The following is a 14,941-nucleotide window of genomic DNA, read 5'->3' as shown; positions in this document are numbered from 1 at the left end:
GAGGAAGAAGACAGACTGTTACTATCATAGGATTGTGGAATCATGCAATCACAGGTGTTGAAAAGGACCTCCAGAGATCATTGAGTTCAACCCCCCTGCTAAAGCAGGTTCGCTACAGCAGGTTGGGCAGAAAAGTGTCTGGGCAGGTTTTAAATATCTCTGGTGAAGGAGACTTCACAACAGGTGTGAGCAGCCTGTTCCAGTGCTCTGTAATAGACACAGAAAAGTGACTGTTTTTTGCGTGTTTTATGGAACTTGCCCCTTGTTCTGTTGCTGCGCACCACTGAAAAGAGCCTGGCTCCATCCGCTTGACTCCCTCCCATGAGATACTTGTAAATGTTGATAAGATCCCCTCTCAGTCTTCTCCAGGTTGAATGGTCCCAGATCTCTCAGCCTTTCCTCATACAGAAGATGCCCCAGGCCTCTTATCATCTTTGTGCCCTGCTGCTGCACTCTCTGCAGCAGTTCCCCCTCCTTCTTGAACTGAGGAGTCCAGTACTGGACAGAGTACTCCAGATCTGGCCTCAACAGGGCAGAGTAGAGAGGGATGACTGTCATACTAAACAATGCGCAGATCACGCACGATATTCACATAGAAGGGGCTACTACAGTAGTTTTCCCCCATATATTTAATCCTACAACTACTGAGAAAAAGGGCAGTTGTACCTCAGTGCCACACTCTAATTCTTCCCCCAGAGAGAAAAATAAATAAATAAACACTTTGTTACTAGCTGTTTTTCTACTTGTGCTTAGCAGTGACCGAAATACTGCCCGGTAGAAGAGCTGCGTGTTTTCTGTGCCGGCGCCTCCTGCTCACCCGGTGCGACACCGGCACGGCTGGCGGCACTCGCAGCCGGGCTGCCGCGGGCTGCCCGCACCTGGAGGCGCTTCGCCCCGCGCCCTGCTGGCAGGAATGGGGAAGGGCTGAGCTCGAGGCGGCGGCCGGGACGGTTTGCTCGGGGAGAGGAAAATTCCAGCCGAGAGGAGCGGCCCTGCCCCCGCGGGCCCTGACGGCCGCGTCCGAGAGAGCGCGTCCCGCACCGGGCGGGCGTCGGGCTGGAGCCGGTGGGTGGAGGCGGGCCGCGGAGGGAGGAGCCGGGCCGGGAACAGGGAGCCTCTGTGTCTGCGCGGGCGGGGGTTCCGCGTTTCAAGTTTCTCGCCGCCAAGTTGGTTTTTTTGTGTGTGTGTTGTTTTTTTTTTTTTTTTTTTTTTTTTTTTCCCGTTTTCATTCCCCCCTTCTCCGCTCGAGGTGCGGTTTGGCGAGCGGCTGCCCCGGCACAGGCAGCTCTATGCCCGCGCTCGGGGGCGAGGCGGAGCGGGGCCGCTTTCCGCAGCCCACCCCGCGCAGGTGAGGCGGGTCCCCGCCGCAGGCATGGCTGGCCGCGCTCCTCAGGCGGCCGTCCCGCCGCCCCCCGGGTAAGCGCGGGGCATCGCGCGGAGCGGGGGGTGGGGGAGCACGAGGGGAGCGCGTGGGGCGCGCGGTGCGGGTCCCAGCGGCGCGGGCTCCCTCCGCGCGCTCGGGCGGCGGCGCCCCGCGGAGCCGGCAGACGGAACGGCGGCCGTTAAACGGCTGCGGGCGGGGCGGGAAGGGGGGCACGGCGCGCGGTCCTCCGTTCCTCGACGGCACTCGGGCGCCGTCTGAGCCGGGAATGGGCTGCGGACAGAGGGGCCGAGGGCGCCGTGAGCTCTCCCGCCTCGCCCGGGGCGTGCCCGTCGTCCGCGGAGCACCTGCCGGGCGGCATTGCGGTGCGGGGAGCGGCTCCTCGGGACGGCTCCTTCTGTAACCGCCGCTGTCGGTGCGGAAGCCGCGGTGGTGTGGGAGAACGGAGCGCGGCGTAGCGCACCGGTAACTGCCCGCGCTGGGAGTCTGAGAGGTAAACGCATAGCGTGCGTACGGGGAGAAGCAGGGGCAGGCGTGCTTGGTTGCCGGCGTCAGCCCTGTCTGGCGGGCGATACATCGCTTACAGCCCGCCGGAAGGTGGGACTCTCAAGAGATGCTTTATATCTCCGTGCAGCGAGGTGGGGACAGGGCGGCAGGAGGGCTCGGGTGTGCGACGGCGGGCGCTCAGCCCGTGGCAGGGCTGGCAGGCGTCCTGCGGCTGGCTTTTGGGCGTTTGTGTTTTAGCCGAGGCGTTCTGGGAGCTTTCATGTTAGATGCAGGAGTTGGCTAACTGGGTGCACGATAAGCTCTCGGTGGTGATGCTTGAAGCAGTGATCAAATGAGTGTGAATGATGGATGGTGGAGCGAATGTGGAGAGCTAATAAGGTGCTTCTTCAGCTTGGTCCTTGTGGCAGTCCCACGTTAATGCATGGCCACACAGAAGTGGAGCTGACAGCTCCAGGCAATACAGTTACAGCACAGATAATTACTGCATTTCTAAGACTTCGGTACGTGGGTTCAGTTGAAAGAACTTAATGTGCGGGGATGGAACATGATAACAGGTTAGGAAGGCACTAAACCAGTGTGCCTTCAAGGTCTTCTGTTCTCCTTGGGGCTGGAACACAAAAACAAGCGAAGGCCACACCAGCAGATCTCACAGGCCTGCGGCCTGCCCTAGTGCTGCTGGCTGTGCTGTGCTGTGCTGCTGCTCGGCCTCCCCGAGCCAGGAGGGCTCGTGTCTTCCCTTCATGTGGCTTCAGGCACCCATCAGTGTTCACGTCTCAGTTTTGTAGCTAACAGCAATGCTTGTTTTCATTAGCCCTGCAGGTATATTTTCAGGCCTTTTATCAGCTGTTCCCATATAATTTAGTGCTTGGAAAATCAACTTATCATTCCTTACTTGTTACAACAAGAGTTCCACTTTGCCAGTCTTAATTACTTCCTGAAGATGGTCTCCTTTGCTCATCCAAACGCTGGGTTTGGGAAAAAAAAATCTGTGTGCACCAGCAGCTCCCTCCTAGTTACTGACAAGGATCCACAGACTTGTGTTAGAGCAGTCAGCAGTGCTGTAGTCTGACTCTTTGCTGGGTGAGATTAGAGGGAACATTGTGTTTTTGAAATGGCAATATTGTTCAAACACATCACTGAACTCTGCGGTATGGCGTTGTGACTCCTCCTATTCTGCCTGACCAGGTGGGGAATGTTGGTAAAACATAGCTGGAATCTGTTACCAGCAAATATGTTCTTAAACCCCCTTTGAAGCTAGGAGGTGTAATCTGTGATAACTGCACAGCTTGGTGTGATGGGGGTAGATGTGGCCACGCTTTGTTGTGAGTTCTCATGTTATTATTTAGTTAGCCTTGCAATTTCTGTATAACTTTGTCCTCTGTGTTATGTTGCGGCTCTTTTGTGTGGAATTTTCTTATTCTGCTGGGATGAGCTTTAGAGAATAATTCTTTTGATTTTATGCTCTCTTACTGAGTAAAATTAATTTTAAAAAGTTTGTTAAATATGGAGGAAAAAAAGCAGAGATATGTGAGATATGTGCCTGTGTTGTTCTCGAAGTATAACCAAGATAAATCAGTACAGGTTTGTAGGTTTTTTTTTTTTTTTTTTTTAATGCTGAATAGAGGGCATGCCCAGAAACTGGCTGGACATGCCACATAGTTTCTTCTGGTAAAAGAAGCTTGGCCGGACATACTTTTAATAGTTTTATAGCTCATCCATCTTGCCTCGCGTCTGAGGAGCACTCCTGGCAGCGCGCTCCTGCCAGGCCAGTGACACAGAGTGCTCCTGTTCAGAGCTGAATTGGCTTTGTGTGGCCACTGCGCTACGGGATGAGAGGAAAATATGTGCCTTAATACTTAAAAATAAAATAAAAAAATTGACTGTAGGTGGTATCCAGCATCTTGACCATAGTTTTCCTACTATTAAAAAGCAGTGCTGAACCTCTGGTGTAAATAAATTTTTACATTAATAAGGGGATTTCACTACTTGATAAAGGCATTTACTCTGAAGTATTGCCAATAAATATGCTGTTAGACTACTGGAGCAAGGTTGAATTTCAGTAAACTAAAGATTTATTTTCTTTCAAATATCAGAATGACATTGAGGTATGCTTTTTAATTCAGTTCTAATCGGTTTATGATAATTTTATGATTTAATTTGTTCCCTTTAATCATACGTATGTTTACTTTCAGAAAGCAGCTTTTGTTCTGCCTTAGCAAAGCAATAAAAAACTTTGTCTCTTTATTTCCATGTCTCATGAATGCACAGCTGGGGGCTACAGCTTTTTCCCCAGGGCTGAAGGCAGTGGGGTCAGTGCGGAATGGGGCAGTGCCTGGGTGCTTCAGGAACCTCCTCTGGTGTTGTTACGCTCCGCTCCCTGGCAACTCGGCCTGGTGAACATACTGAAGTTAGTAAGAGGAGCAAGACAGAAATTTTTTCACTTGGTTAGAGCTGCCTTTGAGAAATAGATGTGGGTATTTACAGAAAGAACAAGAAATTTAACTTATCTGTTGTGTGTCTTTGCCTCAATACAACCGTTGAGTTCTTTTTATCAAATAATTTCAATCAGATTACAGATCTCCAGAGACATCAGCTGTGGTTCAGTGTTGAAAAATGTCTGGCATCAAGCTTAAAGTGCTGGTTTGAGCTCTCTCCCTCTCTTTCAACTTGTCAGCTGAGCCAGTTCCCAGCCTGGCCACAGATAAGTTGCAGTACGGATGCAGATCCTCTATGATGTGAAAGGGCAGTGCTGACAGCAGGGCAGGTGGTCAGCTGGCACACCACAGCAGCAGGTTGGAGGGGAAAGTGAAGAATGCAAGTTTCCTGGTTGGTGAAGTGTCGGTTAGGCCTGAAACTGCATTTTCTACTTCCAGTGAATTGGCTGTTGCTAATGATGTGCTTACTGCTTTATCATGTATAGAAACTTGTGGATAAACACAGTACCTCTCTGCTTGCAGTAGTGCTCTCTAGAATCAAAATGTAGGTTGGCCTGGGTACAGTGGGCCATCTGATCTTAAATGTGCTTTATCTCTTACAGTCAGGAGTTCAAGATAAATAGCTAATTTTTTCTCATTCCCATGACCCGAGGAAGAAGAAATAATTAAAAAAAAAAAAAAATAGCAAAATGGAAAGAACTTTGAGAACTTGTGCCCATAGCATTTGGTGTTTAAAGCAGGGAGTTAACCACTTTGTGGGTGGATCCCAGTCAGGAGTCACTTGAATGTTCTTGTTCCAGGGTGTTGTTTGCCATCTGAATTTGGAATGTATATGAAACACTTCTCAGGGTGATTTTGTTGTTCATTTTAATATGTCTGCCTTAGCCAAGGTAACATCGAATAGCTGCATGACACAGTGGTGCTTTGAATTGAATGCTGGTCTATTTAGTGGCTGGTTTGGATATTCAAACGTTGAGTCTGAAGTCATAGCTGAGTATGGAGCAGTTACATTCCCTGTTGGAGTGTATTGCTGTGGGAATGAGATCAAGGAAACATAGGGGGCTAAGGAATGTGGATGCTAGAGTGAAAATATGTGTGGGAGGCTAGTATACAAAAGAGAAATCAGCAACTATTTCTCAGCTTTGTCCAGCATGATGCTACCTCCTGAAAAGGGAGAACTATTTATTAGTTCAAAGGCATGTGAGAAAAAAGGTGTTTTGGACTAGAATGTGGGTTTGTTTCAATCTTATCTTATGTGAAGTTCTTTCTGATTGTTACTGGATGCTTTTGTTAACCTTATAAGAGACTACAGTGTTCATGTAAACCTGAAGATCACTGTTTATTTTGAGTAGTAGCATCTTTGTTGGGTGGAGGAAGAAAAGGACCCATTGTAAGGATCCAAAAGCTTAGATCCCAGAGGAGACACTTACAGTCATCCGGTCATCTGACAGGTAAATTGACTCACCAGGAATGTTTCAGACTCACAAACAAGTGGTTTCTGCTCTAATCTAGTAACATCTAAATAGGCCTCCCTTCAGGAAGCCCAGTTACTGCTTCTGTTTTTTGACTGTAGTGTGGAAGTTTTCTCAGTGTGCAAATTACAGTGTGGCTGCTGTCATTTCCAGCTGCTGCTGTTGTAGCTTTGTGTGGAGAGTGGCAGATCCCAAATTATCCAAGCAGCTCTTAGTTAGCGCCTGCTCGGCTAAATAGTTCTGATTTTTTTTTTTTTTTCCTTGAAATTTACAGTGTGAGTTGTATCCACTCCATTAAGAGAGCAAGGAATGCAGAGTGTTCTTTTTCATGGCTGCTTGCAAGTTAAAACAGGTCTTCTTTTCTTCCTTCTCACCTGGCTCTCCCTAGCTCCCAGCGGCTGACCTGCTGCTTTGGCTTCATTTTCACAAGGCTGCAGGCTGCTTGAGAAAGGGCTGCTCATTACAGGGAGCATTTGCTGCTCCTGTACTCTGCTCTGCAACTCAGTGAGTTGACGTCAAGGCATTCGTGGATGACAAGAAGCTGAGATGTTTTCTCCTAGACTCCTGTAGAGTGACTATGCCCAGCATTAGCACAATGAAAAGGAAACTGTGCAGCATGTGACAGTGGGGAGCTCAGGATGGAAAAAAACAACACTGTTTTGACTTGTAACAGGCAATTAAAAATTTGAGATTTCGCTTGAATACTCTCCTAAATATGGTCTCACAATTAAAAGTGCAACTCTTTGTACAAGAGTACACGTTTACTACCTGGAGTTCAAGTAGATACATTCTAACTTAAAATCTGCATGGTGATGGATAAGTGTAGAAATGTGCATTTTTTTCATAGTTAAGGAAACATGTTTTTTCTGCACTACGAGTGCAATCCCATAGGAATCTTTACCAAATTAAGAGTTCCTGGATTTGTTTTTCATTTGCTTGGAGATTACCAAGTTCAGAAAGGGCACTCCCATTTTTGTGCATCTTTCAGTGGTTGTAAAGGATCAAAAAGATGAGTGTGGGTAAAGGATGCGTCCCTAACCTATGAATGAAATGTCTCCCTGGGGAGCTTGTGTATACGTCAGCTGTTCTGCAAGACTAGAGCTGTCAGGATTACTATTTTTGGTTAAAGAAAATAGAATGCACAAATGTTTTTGGCTAGGCATGAGCTTTTTCCTGCAAGAAAGCATCAGTTTTGTTGTTGGTAGTATTAATTCATCAAAAATTTAAATTGGAGAAATAGCTTCCAAAATGTACTTTCTTAGCTGTACCTTAACAATTTTTTCTGCACACTTATTTGAACGCTATTATTTATCTCTGTTGTAGAAGTATAACCACTTGGTTTAGAAAATGTAATTTGATTTTGTGTAAATTTATGCATCTAAATATGTATACATTTTAAATATATCTAAGTGAACCTCTCCAGCTCGCCAAATAATGTAAATAATTCCTGTGTGTGACTTTGACTTTCTCTCAAATACTGATCATACGTTTTGTTCTTTGCCCTGCATCTCTCCTATCATCATTATGAAGTGATGTCTTAATTCCAAAGAACGCTCCATTTCAAAATAACAAAATTAGAAACTTGTGTGTTTGTCTTCAGAATCAAGTCCCTTTTCACATTTGTATTCCTAAAAAGAATTTCTCTGTTGGTTTTAAAAATCTTGTTATTTTAATTTGCTTTGATTTCTTGGGCATTAATTCTCCTCTTGGGTGTTTTACCTGCTTTCATTTCAGACCTTTAGATAGGTCATCTTCCAAAGACTGAAGCTCTGTATGTGGCTGCATAGCAGCTAATTTTTATGCTTTTATCTACTGGAAGGCTTCAGTATCTCTTTCAGCTGTTCCTATAAGGCTGTGTAGTTAAATACTGATATTGGGTTCTCACCAGTTTGATGGTGTCCTTTCCTCAGACCTCTCCAAGCATGGCAGCATGCTGTTCTTCATTGTCAGGTGATGATCTGCTGCAGAATCTGGTTGAGCTGTACATGAATGTTGTACTATGGTCTTGTGGGCTGTTACCTACTTTGGCTCATATAGCATCAGAGGGCTTGTTCCAAAAGGGTGACGGATGCTTGCTTGCAAGTTATTAATGCGCAGATATTTTCAATGTGTAGGTAATGAGATAATTAGAAGTACAGTAGGGAAAAATACAATAAGTTGAGTTTTTGTCATGTGGAATGTTGTGAATGTTGTTAAGTGTTTAAGTATCATTGCATTGCTCTTGACCTTTATAGAACCTAGTCCCGTGTTTGCTGCCAAACTAGAGGGCAGAACAGTTGGATGCTATAGTGCAGGTAGAAGATAATCTGCTGAGCTATTTGATTACAAGGTCTTGTGACAAGAGTGTTGAAAACATTTTTTACTTGGGAGGTGTATCTGTATTCCTACAACTCCTTAAGTTCTTGTCTTGTTTGTTTGTTTTTGGTGTTTTTTAACCTGTTTTTGGGGGGAATGGGGGGAGTAGAGAGAATATTTTCTTCCAAATGATATGTGCAGTATCAGAGGATTTTGTAATTAAAATAACTTTTGGTTTTTTGCTCTACATTGAAGGAGAACAATCATATCTCCCCTGCTTGCCTCCCCCTAGGTATAGTGGGGATAGTCTCAACACACAAGGTAATGCTTGTTCACTTCCATAGAAAAGCAAGGTGAAAAATGCCGAAGGTGTGGAAAACCAGTCTAAAAGCAGTCTTTCAGAGCTGATTGTTAATGGCAAGGGAGATGGAGAGAATCTGAAGCAGCATATTTTGGAAATGTAATAAGGATCTGACATCATTGTCTGAACTGCTGGAATCTGTCTTGATTCTAAGCATCTTTTTTTGACTGTTCTCATATTTCTGCTGCCCAAACACTTACAAACTTTCCAGTCTTCCTCCCAAAATATACTGCTGTAATGCCTCTTTATCTATAAATTTCAAATGAACAAAGGGAGAGGAGGGAAGTGCAATGAAAATGTTAAAGTTGAATGAAACCTGTACATTATTAAATGACTTCATCTCAATACTTTTAGAAATATTCAGACAAATAAATTGGTTTTTTTTTTTTTTTCTTTTTCCTGGTGGTGGTCTTTAAAATACCGCTTATGGAATGGTTTTCTTGTTATTGTTCTTTTCTTTTTTCCCACCCCTGCTTGTACTCATGGAAAAATTTTTCTGGGTTCAATAGTTCCCATACATAAAGCCTGCTAGCCAATGGGTTTGCAAGGTGCTTTATTGTTCTTGTTTGCTTTTTAAATCTGCTTGGTGGCACTTTAATCCAGAATAAGTTTTTATTGTTGAACTGAGGATGTTTGGAAATAGTGACATAGGATGTAAATGCTGTGATTTCATCCTATGCAATGCCAACCAACCAGTATTTTGTACAAGTACTAATGAAATATGGAAACAAACAAACAAAAACAAAACAAAAAAACACCAAATGTGTGGTAACTTGAGCAATTTCATGGCAAGATCCATGGCATGTCCATGGGAGTTGTACCCCCTCTTCAGACGAGATGAAAATGTCACAGTACATCTAGTACACTAGTACATCTGTGAGCTCCAAAAGATAATCAGGTATATCTTTAGATCTCGGTTTTGAGAGAAATAAAGTATGATTGTAATTGTGGCTCCAGTTTAGTTTATAACACCATAAACTGTTCTGTATGAATTAACAGAAGCATCAGGGCAAGAAAAAAACTATTTGTTTTCAAGCTTCTGTTGTTTGTATATAGAGTTTGGATGTTAGTGCTTAACATGTTTAGTACTAAAGCTTGAAATTTCATTTGAGACAAAATACATTCTCCTTCTCCTTGTTTAAAGCATTTCTATAAGACATGAGGTCACATTAAAAAGAAGGCAAACAAAAATCCCCACATTTTTGTCTTGCATGTTTACTGTAGTAAGGAACTTCTTATTTGAGAAACTTGGTCGTGATTCTGTTACTGATTTAACCCTGTAAGACTGCTGTAATCATGTTGGCAGTGGTTATTTGTATTTTGATAGTTAAAAATGAAATGCAGGCCTGTAAAAATCTAGAGTAAGCAGAGGAGATCATAACCATTTTATAGGCTTATTTACTTGTATAGGATGTAATCAGGAGTTGAAGTTAGGAAGTCTTCTAAAGGAAATATGAAAATAAGTTCTGCTTTATGTTTGCAGTTGTGTAATATGAAGACAAAAGGTAATGACTAATACTTCTAATGTTACTTAATCTAATTGACTTTTTTTTTTTTTTTTTTTTTTTTTTTTTTTTTTTTAGAGTTTTGATTGTCACTGCTTTTTTATGGTCACTGCTGTTGTGTGGCTTGTCCTCCTTGTGGGGACAGCTGGGCTGGCATGTTGAAATCTCAAAACTCCCTTAAAATCTTCATCTTTGTGGGTAAAATCCAGCCTGTCGCGCTGATCCTGCCTTTGGCGAAGGATGGCATGCTCTGAGGACTGGTTATAGATTAACTTGCCCTTTAAGCTGGATATGCTTGATATTTTAAACTTGAGGGTGAGGGACATCCCTACTGCTCCCTTCAGTATCTTGAGTTCAGACGTGGTTCAGGTTTTGGATTGCTAATGAGAGCCTTCAGCATGTTTGCAGCACTGTGTGAATTCAGCTGTGCCATTCCTTTGCAGGTTAGTGACTGTTAACTGCTGAGCCTTGTCCATCAGATGTGTGCCTACAGGCCTAGTGGGCCTTTCAGAGCAGATACCCTGACTGTAACCTTCGCATTTCCTGAATTAAATCTGTCTGTTCTTTGACCAGCTGATGCTGCCTCTTCCTGCTCATGGTGTACAAATCTGTAGTAAGAAATGAAGTGCCCAGTGAATTGTTTATTTTATAAACAAATGCTTGTCAGAGCTTCTTGGAAGAACTTCAGATAGAAATACTCTTCAAAAATCCTAACCTAATTAACTGAGAAGTGTACAGTGTGGGTGCCAACACCAGTCTCAGAAAGGAAGAATAGTTGAATATCTAAAGAATTCTTCTCTTGTATGTAAACAAGTGGTTCAAGATTAGAAAAAATAATGTTGAATTTTTTAGAAGTCACGTAAAAATATGATAAAAGCCAATCGGATTTGGACAGCTCTGCAGTTACTGGCCTTTCCCACATCGTGTCAGATCAAGATTCACATCTTGGTTGTACACTAAGTTGCCTTTAGTCAGTCTGTGGAATCATGTGAATACGTGCTCAATGCAGTAGAAAGAGCTCCCGTTTGTTTGCAAAGATACTTTACTAAGGATTGGAAGGGAGAGCTGAAACATGTCAAAACTTTAGCAGAAATTGTAAAATTAAGTCCTTAAGCTCCACCCTTCTGACAGTAACATGAGATGTCAGCAGATGTGAATCACATCCTTAAACTAACGGGGCTGTACCAGTAAGTCATATCTTCACTGCATTCATCTGTGGCTTTGATTGACAAATGTTTTGAGTTAAACATTTAAATTACAACAAGAAAGGAATGGTTTTATGGCTCTTTGTGAGAGACTGATTGCTCCCTGTTCATTTCAGGGGAGTTGGACTAGATGGCCTTCAGATGTTCCTTCCAACTCTAAGGATTCAGAGATCTGTTACAGGCTGAGGACTTTTCTTACTCTCTTTTGATAGTAGTCAAATACCTTACTGTGTCTTATATGGACAACCTAGGTGGAAAAAAGTTTGTGTCCTGTTCTGAGCTGTGCAGATTTACTGCTTCTTTTGAGCTGGTGGAGTAATAAGCTTGTTGTAGATTCTCTAAGTCTTTTTCTTTGCTTAGATGTTGGCAATCAGCTTTTTATGATTACACAGGTCTTTTTTTTAAAGTTTTGCAAGGTTTTTATTGCTTTCAGTTCTTTCCCCTTGCCTGTGTTCACCTCAGGATATTCTTTTTAATTTGTTGATTTTTTGAAGGGTAAGCTTTGAAGTTCTGGCCCCAAAGAGAGGCTTTCTTCTTTACACTATCTGCAGTATGGCAGTGACCACAAATCCGTGTAAAAAAATGCGAAAAATTGTGACCGTTTTTGTTTTAGGTGTGGCTAATGGCTATCTGCTTGTTGTTCTGAAGCAACCTGGAACTCTTGCATGATAGGAAGCTAGAGCTGTTTCTACAGATATCTTTGAGTGGTGTTTGAAACGGAACCCTTGTTATTGGGAGAGAAAACGTGGCAACTGGAAGAGGTCAATGGGTTTGGGGCCACTGGCACATGGAGTTCTAGTTTGTAGAGTGAGGGTGAACAGAGTTTTCAGGTGAATTTAGCTCTCTTGTTTGTGTCTCATCTACATAGATAGCAGTATTAAGCTGGGAGAAAAGCTAATGGGCAGCTATTTTTCAGCATCTTAAAACAAGACTCACATTCCTTTTGATCAGACTCTGAAACACTGATTTACTATAGTAAATTTGAGGAAACTGGGACAAGTCTCAGGGAGATCTTAGCAAATGAATTACTTGCAGCTTGTCCCTGGCCTAACTTATACTATTAAGGACAATAGCAGAAAACATGGTGTAGTTGGTGTTCTGATCTATACACCTTCTGGACACTGAAGTTTCTACTGCTGTAGCTATGTTGGTGGTACTTCTGTCTGTCCTTCCATCTTTATCCCCACAGCAGCCCTTTTTCTGACTAGTGCAGACAAGTTCTAAGTTCTCTAGTTCATTTGAATCAGGATTATTACTTTCTAAATGAGAACCTTGCCCTATTGATAAAGGTAATGGCATTTATGCTTCCACTGATGCTCTGCTGGTATGCTGCTTACCCTTTGTTTGAGTGTAAATCAATTTAAAAAATGTAGCTATAACTAGAAATGCATTCCTTGTTTTGTTAGATTTTTGTGAATTACATTCAACAAGTGAAAAACTTCTTCTAGAACTGTTTTGAGCAAGTACACTAGTTAACAGTTAAGCACTCTCAATACTTCTATTTCTAAAAGGTGACAGCATGCAAGTGGAATGTTCATGAGTTACTGCATAGGCACGGAGTATGAGTGTAAATCATATACAAAATGCTTCTTGGCTAGTTTCTTCATGGGTAACAGTGTGGAAAAGTGATTTTGTGACAGAATTCTGACTTATGGTAACACAGGATGTAGAACTATTAAATATTTAAAGTAGTCGGAGAGGTATCTAATAAAAATATTATGTTTTTTAGGCATTTTACTGAGATGCTCTGTTATTTGGAGGAAATTTCTAAATTTGGGGAGGATTCACAAAAGTAATTTCAGATCTTGGGAATCTGTGCTTTAAGGGCTTTATGAGATCTTACAGCTTAGGTCATTCAATCAGTATTTCTGATCTTTCCTCTGAAAGCCACAAACTCCTTTTCCTCTGAATTTTCTTGGGTGTTTTTACATGACTTTTCAGGTGGGAGGAGCATTTTTACTTTAGTTTATAAATGTGAATCATGTTGTTTCAAAGCTCTCGTTATATCAGATCGATGTAGTACATAAATGTAGGTACCACATCAGAATTTTTAGAAGAAAAGAGTTGGGAAGATAAGAAATGCTTGCTAAACTGGATGGTGCTGTTTTTCATAATGAGAATGGACTTGGTTAGAGGAGCTCTGAAAATAAAGCCTGTAGGCAACCTACCCAGCTGTACTTTAAGATGAAAACAGGATGTTGGTTGTATTGCTGGAGGACTACCGTATAAATCAAAGGATATGCTGTTATTGCTGTGTAAGGAAGCTGCTCTCCCTTGGAGTGGTTCTGTATATAAAAGAATTGTAATTGCCATGCTTATCAAGGCCTGGCAGTTCTCCTTTTCCAATTGTGACCTGGTGAATCCACCTCTGGTGCATGACTTAAAACGTTGCCAGTTATTTTAATCCCCTATTCAATAGGACAAACAAAGTGGTTATTTTTATCTCTTTATGGCTCCTTAGATTATAGAAATAGAAAATTCCTTTCCCATATTCAGGCCAAGGGTGGTTTAGTAAGGGGGATGTGGATTGTGTCCCTGGTGCCTGTTAAGTCCTGCCAGTTCCAGCTGTGTTACTCTGCTGTGTCATCTGGAATTGGCTGAGTATAGAGATGATGGTTTTTTTGTACAGTTACTTTTGCCTAACTTGTGGAGGGACAACCTTTTCTGGGGTTAGAAATTAATTTATTTGAAAATGTTTGTTGGTCAGTTATTAGATGTCTTGGTGTCTCTAGTGGGAGTTTATCAACCACTTGGAACATGTATTAGGAGGAGCTGAAGGAACTAGGATTAGTCAGTCTGTAGAAGAGAAGGCTCAGGGGAGACCTTGTTGCTCTCTACAGCTGCCTAAAAGGAGGTGTTAGTGAGGTGAGGGCTAGCTTCTTTTTCCCAGGTAACCGTGACAGGACAAGAGGTAGTGGCCTTGAGTTGTGCCAGGGGAGGCTCATGTTGAATATTTGGAAAAATTTCTAATCAGGAAGAGTGGTGAAGTATTGGAACGAGCTGCCCAGAGAGGCAGGGAGGTCACCATCCCTGGAGGTTTTCAAGGAGGGTATATGTGAAACCTGGGGAGATGTTTTAGTGGGCATGGTGGTGATTAGGCTGACAGTTGGACTAAATGATCTTGCTGGTCTTTTCCAACCTTAGTGTTTCAACGATCAAATGAGGATGAGCAGTGATTTAGGATAGACCAGTGATTTTTGGAAAATATATACAGTTTTTAGTAGTCATACCTTATGTTCATTAAAGACAAATTTCAAATTCCATGTATGTGTTCATATAAACACATGATGCTCATCCACAGGCCAGAAACCTGGTATCAGATGTGCCATGAAATACCACTGATGTGACCTTGTAACTGGTGTATGTCAAAAGCATTAAGAATTATTTGAACTGTTCCAATACTCTGAATGCCTCTTTACTACACTACCAGAATTATTTTTCTTAAACTGGCTAATGAATGAGGTTGTTTTCTGGAGTTCTTGTCTCAGGTGTGCACTCGCACAGGCAGAAGTGGCTGTGCAAGTTGTTTTGTAACTTCAGTTGTGTACGTGTGTGTGTTACAAGTATCACAACTCTTCATCCACAAAGCAAATAGCTATTGCTTTTGGTTAGTAAATTAAACCTTGCTAAGTATGTAAATTCCTTAGTAGGGCACTAATTTTGTAGAGCTACTTATGTTCTAGTGAGAAGTTTTTTGAACAGATTGTTTTGGAACATGTGACTTTTTGCTTTTTTTTCCCTTTCTTCTGTAGTACATTATCTGCACTGATTTACTCCTTT

General features: G+C 42.6%; 1 protein-coding gene across 4 annotated transcripts in view; it reads left to right on the top strand.

Annotated features, from left to right (window-relative positions):
• The first annotated feature begins 925 nt into the window (after positions 1 to 925).
• The window catches only part of COBLL1 (cordon-bleu WH2 repeat protein like 1), a 77,007-nt gene continuing 62,991 nt past the window's right edge, over positions 926 to 14,941 (top strand). For 2 of the 4 annotated variants that reach the window (XM_031599547.2, XM_031599546.2), the window contains exon 1: positions 1,198 to 1,416. In XM_031599547.2, the coding sequence (XP_031455407.2) occupies positions 1,373 to 1,416 (44 nt within the window). In that variant the 5' untranslated portion in view covers positions 1,198 to 1,372. Of the gene's footprint in view, positions 1,066 to 1,197; positions 1,417 to 1,568; positions 1,875 to 14,941 lie in introns of those variants that run through there. The other 2 variants (XM_090143878.1, XM_031599548.2) reach the window with 2 other exon arrangements.

The sequence above is a fragment of the Phasianus colchicus genome, chromosome 7, assembly GCF_987193195.1.
Source record: "Phasianus colchicus chromosome 7, bPhaCol1.hap1.1, whole genome shotgun sequence".
In the NCBI taxonomy this organism is placed as follows: Eukaryota; Metazoa; Chordata; class Aves; order Galliformes; family Phasianidae; genus Phasianus; species Phasianus colchicus.
Note: the sequence above shows the minus strand (reverse complement) of the source record. Positions and strands in the feature narration are given on the sequence as shown.